Source organism: Artibeus jamaicensis, unplaced genomic scaffold (assembly GCF_021234435.1).
Source record: "Artibeus jamaicensis isolate MK-2021 breed Jamaican fruit bat unplaced genomic scaffold, CSHL_Jam_final contig_387, whole genome shotgun sequence".
NCBI classification, from domain to species: domain Eukaryota; kingdom Metazoa; phylum Chordata; class Mammalia; order Chiroptera; family Phyllostomidae; genus Artibeus; species Artibeus jamaicensis.
This window is the reverse complement of record NW_026521812.1, coordinates 24,660,471-24,666,470: the sequence shown is the minus strand read 5'-3', so window position 1 is coordinate 24,666,470 and position 6,000 is coordinate 24,660,471. Positions and strand designations below refer to the sequence as shown.

The 6,000-nt window shown below is 43.9% G+C and overlaps 1 protein-coding gene across 1 annotated transcript in view; it reads left to right on the top strand.

Moving 5' to 3' along the window:
• The first annotated feature begins 2,653 nt into the window (after positions 1 to 2,653).
• CRYBG1 (crystallin beta-gamma domain containing 1) overlaps positions 2,654 to 6,000 on the top strand; it is a 184,666-nt gene continuing 181,319 nt past the window's right edge. Inside the window, exon 1 of the mRNA XM_037158995.2 lies at positions 2,654 to 2,851. Within this exon, the coding sequence (XP_037014890.2) occupies positions 2,679 to 2,851 (173 nt within the window). The 5' untranslated portion in view covers positions 2,654 to 2,678. The remainder of the gene's footprint in view (positions 2,852 to 6,000) is intronic.

Sequence of the window (6,000 nt, the reverse complement as noted above, 5' to 3'; positions counted from 1 at the left end):
TGCTATTCCCTTTGCCCTTTAACATTCAAATCAAGAACCAGTTTTGTAATAAACCCTTATTGACCACTCCTCTTCCTTCCCAAATTCCCAGGCTCTGTTAGTAATGCTTCTGAACTCCCGTGATGCCTTGTGCATACCTCAATTAGTTCTCTTACCCTTTGATGTGTATCACCTGTGTATCTGTCAGTCATCCTCCTCCCCCAAGTCTGGACCTGGCCAATAACCAGTACTCAATAAATATTCTTTTTTTCCTGTATTTTTACTTTTTTGTCTTTTTGTGTTCGTGTTTTTTTAATTTTTGTGCTTTTTTCAATAAATATTTCTGAAGGGAAAATAAATTTAAATTCCAATGAGATACCACTGGGCTCCCATCAGAATGACCCAAATGATAAAGATTGGTAACATTAAATGTTGGAGAAGATGTAGAAAATTGGAAATTTCAAACATTGTTGAAAGGAGCATAAATTGACACAACCATTTTATGTATTTATCTATATTGACTTTTAGAGAGAGAAAGGGATAGATAGTGAGAGAGAGAAGAGAGAGAGAGAGAGAGGGAGAGAGAAAGAAATGTTAATTTGTTGTTCCCCTTATTTATGCTTCATTGGTTGATTCTTGTGTGCGCCCTGACCGAGGATCAAACCTATGACTTGGCATATCAGAACAACACTAACCGAGTCACCTGGCCAGGGCCGATACAACCATTTAAGAAAATTGTTTGGCAAAATTTTCTAAAGCTGAGCACATGGATATTCTACTAACCACAGATTGAATGCTTGGGTAGATATCTAAAAGAAATGAATGCTTATGTCTAAGAAGGTTCATCATATCAACCTTATTTATAATAGCCCCTAAGTGGAAACAGTCTAAATGTCCACCTACAGTAAAATGGATAGATGAATTGTGGTACATTTATATCATGGAATACTACACAATAACTTTTCTTAAAAATGAACTACTACTGCATGGAACAATATGGATGATTCTCATAAACTAATAAAGCAAACAAAGAAACCAAACACAAAAATTTGCATATTGTCATTACACTTAAATGAACTTCCAGAAGAGGCCAAATTAGTCGCTGGTGCTAGAGGCTGAAACAATGGTTAACTTGTGTGGAACAGGTGTGTGGGGGGTGGTTGGGGGCGCACAGTAAGGCACTGAATCAGGATCGGAGAGAGACTTGAAGTTTGGAATATTTCTTACCTGGATAATGGTGCTTGTGAAAGCACCTGCACAGGACATTCCGGGACGTATCAACCACCCTTCCCTAAAATCATTTTACACCCCAGCCGCATAAACATGCACAAATTTGAGTTTCATACTGATGATCTGCGCATTTTTTACTGTACGTAGGTTATACCTTGATACAAATGTAATGTAAAAATAATTGATAAAGATAGATGTTCCTTGCCCTGGCTCCTTTGGTTGGAGCGTCACCCGCACATCAGAAGGCTGCGGTTTCCTCCCTGGTCAGGGGCGTTCTGGGGGCAGCCGGCGATGTTTTTCACATTCATGTTTCTCTCTCTCTCTCTGCCCCTTCCCCTCTCAAATCAATGAAAACATATTCTTGGCTGAGAATTAAAATAAACAAAGAAATACATGTTCCTTGAATGAATGGTCAGTGAATGAATGAGCTGGATCTTTCGAGAGAAAGTTAGGAAGGTTTTACAGTGTAAAAGGGACATTGTGCTGCACGGAATTTTTAAGCTGGTTCTCGATTTTTTATACTCTAATAATGCCCCAAATAATTATTCATGTACTTTCTTTACTTAAATATTAGTTGCCTTTGCTATTTAATCACTACTGTGAAGTTAATAAAGAAAATCATTAACAGTAAAGCAGATGACGAGAACCTTGCGATACTGGCATTTAATTCACTGTGAGTGACCTATTAAGTCCTTTGGGAACTGGGTAATATGCTTAATTACGTTCTGGTTTTTATTCTTTTGTGTTTTATGAGATGCAAGTACAAATTAATTATTTAGCCTTTTGGAGGGAGAGATGAGAAGTTGGCACCCTTGTTTACGAACAGAAACGGAAACCACCCAGTGTAAGATATTGCCCAAGCCACCCCAAGACCTGAGTGGAATAGTCTTAATTGCCGGGTGGCCCGACCATGGGATGCGCCTCTCCCATCCTTTTTCAGGCGGGGTCAGGGTTAAGCCACTTATCCTGACGACTTGCTGGTACAGGTAGCGAGCGGCCAACGACTCCGCAGGCGACCGATGGCAGAGGTACCGGAGGCGTTTTCGAAATCAGACCCAGTTCTGGTTTTCAGCCCAGAAAGGGGGATGCCGCGCCGGGAGACGCAGTTCCCAAGGGCTCCAGTAGGAGACGCTGCCCCGCATTTGCCGCACGCGGCGGGGCGGGGAACCGTGTGCGCTTTACCTGGGGCTCCTGCCGCGCGCGCCTCACCTGGGCTGGCGCCCTCTGCCTCCCTGGCCACGCTGGGGCGCTGTGCAGCGGCCAGGCCGCCGCCTGCTCTCCGAGGGCACCCGCTGTGGTGCTGCTCCTGCTCCGCTCTGTCCGCGTCCTCCAACTCCCTGCCAAGGGGGCGGGGACCGACCGCGAGCTGGGAGAGACCGGCGAGCTGGAGGCCAGGGATGTTCTTCCACAAGGGCCGGGCGGCCGAGAGGGCAGCGTCGGACCAGCGGGTGGAGGAGGTGGAGGAGAAGATGCCACTCTCGCTGCCACCTCAGGACGACCCCGCGGAGTCCAGCCGGTCCAGGACCTCCAAGAAGCACACCCCTTTCCATATCTGGCGCTCCAAGAAGAAGCAGCAGCCTCGGCCGTCTGACTGCGGGGTGTTCGTTCCGCACCCGCCCCCGGCGCCCCTCGGCGAGGACAGGTAAGCTGCTCGCCCGCGACCCGCAGCCTCACCACCTCCTCCTCTTCTCTACTCCAGCTACGCTGATCCTGGAGTCCCCTCCACCGCCAACCTCACTCGACCCCACTTGGGGGAGGGCGAAAGCCCGGGATCCGTTTCACTTGGCACGAGTGTAACGGGGTGCATGCAGAGGGGCGCAGTCTGGCCTCTGCGGGTGGGTCCCTCGCGATTTCTGGCTCAGACCGAGCACCAGCGAGGGAAACTTGTGCCCACCCTTTGTGCTCTTTACGTTGACTGTCAACGAAGTTCTGCAAGAGGCTGCACTATCAACCTGCTAACAAGAGCAGGAGCATAGTGAAGGGATATTAGCATAATGAATGATGGTAGGAGCTCTACCTTGGGATTATATAATACTTTGATAATCGTGCCTTCATTGTGAAGACCCACAACCCTCATTCTTAAGATATATCTACATTGTGCTTACAAGATCTGAATGGGAGAGTGGCGGGGATGGTTATGCCCGTTTTATGGGCAGAGAACCTGAGACCAAAGGGTGAACGGCTTGTTCCCATTGGAATCAGTGGCAGAACTAGGCATCTAGTTATTCAAAATGTAATTGTCATTGCGCTTTTAAAATACTTATTATTATCTTGTGGTGGCTTTAGTCTGTCTGTAATTATTCAGTTATACTATCTATATTGGTACGTTATTGAGTAGAAGTCAGTTTGAAGTGACAGTATATCTACCCGTGGTTTAAATGTATAAAATGGTTTTCATGAAGGACAGTTAAGTAAATCCTTCTGTGTGTTTTTAAGACACACCGTTATGAACAATGAGGACCAGAATAAAATTGTGCAAGATTTGCATTTTAGACATTTTTCCTTTTATCTCTAAAAATGTCTTAATTTTGCAATGTATTTTTATTCATTTAGTATAAACTTTATTGAGTGCTTTAACTAAGTGCTGGGATATAAACGAACGGTAAGAGTGTTCTCTGCCATCAAAGAATTCTTGGTCTCTTGTGGAGACCAAAAACTAAAGAGTGGGATAAATGCTTTGATAAATGTTAGCCCAGAGGAGGGGATCCAGGGAGGCTTCCTGGAGGAGGATGGATGAAATGGCTTAGTCAGATGGGAAAAGGGGAAAAGCAAGGAGTTCCAGGCAGAGATTGCACTATGAACATCACGGAGCCTCAGAATAGCATGGTACTTCCTGAGAAGCACCAGTAGTTCAGGAAGGTCTATATGCCTGAGGCTGTAGGCAGAGGAGTGCTATGAGAGAAGGCATTTTATTTTTCTATTATTTTAGCATATTTTTATTTATTTGAAGACTTACTGTGCTTAATTATGAACTGAAATTTCTGGCAAAGTATATTAATTATGATGTCCTCAATGTAGAAGTACTTTTCCTACTACTTCAGTAAATGTTTTAAACATGTCCATAGTGGCAGTTCTTATCTGACCCAGCCTCATTTCTTGGCTATCGAAATGTAACCATTCACAGGTATGGACAATTTATTCAAATACAAGTGCATTTTAGAATAAAACTTAAATTAAGAGCTTTTGCTTCTCTCCTTGAGCTGCTTATATTTTAGTACCGTCTTGAAGCGCTCTATTCATTCCTCCAGAACTATGATGAACTTCATACTAACAAATGTTCTGAAAACTAAACATACTGGTCTGTTTGGGGGATATTTTTCTAGTTAGATCATCTTTATAAATATTTTATTTACTTCTGAGGGAGTGTACCTGTTTCAAGTCCAAGGAGAGTGGTTGAAGTGCACTGAGGTTTCTGGCTGGTCATCGGCCAGTGCAGCTCCATTAATTTCTGTCCGGGACTTGGAGGGACTTGGAGGTGGTAGGAGTTGGCTGGAAGGTGCAGAGCATGCCGAGGCCTTCATCCCTGCATGAGGGTGGGACAGCTGTGTGGCCACACATGTTTTCATTTTTTTAATTAATTATTTATCTTTAGAAGGGAAGGGAAGGAAAGAGGGAGAGAAATATCAGTGTATGATTGCTTCTCCTGCATCCCCTGCTGGGAACTGGCCTGCAACCCAGGCATGTGCCCTGACAGGGAATTGAACCATGATCTTTTGGTTCGCAGGCCCATGCTCAATCCACTGAGCTACACCAGCCAGGGCTAATATAATGGGGTTTTAGAAGCAATAAAAACAATATGGCTGCATGATCTTAGGCACGTGTCTTCATCTTTCTAACTTTCTTCATCTGGAAAATGGAGAAAACAGTAATACAGACTATAGGGCTATAGTGAACATCAGGTGAGTGTTTATGTCATTAAATGTAAAACTTTTACCACAGTTCTGGACACAGAGTATAAACTCAGTAAATGTAAACCCACCCCCACCATCAGTGTTATAAATGCAAAGATCTAATGGAAGAAATGGAAAAAAATAGGATTAGATGGGGGAAAATGCTTTTCTTTATAGAAGAGCTTAAAACTCCAATGATGATTCAAAGTTTATTGATGACAGATTCCTGTGCTCTGCAAATATTTGTGGCTTTTAGTGTAGATGTTCTAAAAATCAATGATGATTGCTTGCTTTCTTCACATTAAGTAATTTGAACATGGCTCCCTCTCTTCCTAGAATATACCCTTAGAGGTTTTCTTCAGCTTGGTTTTGGTAAATGTGTTAATGTTGTTTTTCATAGCAGAGCTGTTGGCCTCCGGAGTCAGCCCCATCTCTTGTCTAGTCCGTCGGCCTCGTTCCATCAGAGGGCCCAGTGGTGTGTGCGGAGAGGGCGTGGTGAGCTCTGGCCAGACTTTCCTTAGCAGCCATCGGTGGCACTAAGGAAAGTGCATTTATCCCCATCATTTATTGGGTTTTGAATTATACTCCGTTTTGTAAACAATTTGTTCAAGCACGGGTTCTCTGTCTGGGGTTAAGTCCCTGTTCTTCTACTTACTGTGACACATAGCTGTGTCACCCTGAGCAAGTTATTCACCTTTGTGTACCTTCGTTTTCTTATCTCCAAAAGGGGCATAATAAGAGGTTGCTTTGAAAATAAACGGGTTGACTTCCAGTCAAGATGGAGCATAGGTAGACACACTTCACCTCCTCACACAACCACCAAAAAGAATTACAACTAAATCTCAAAACAGATAACACCCAGAACTGTCAAAAAATCAAACTGTATGGAAGTCCGACAACC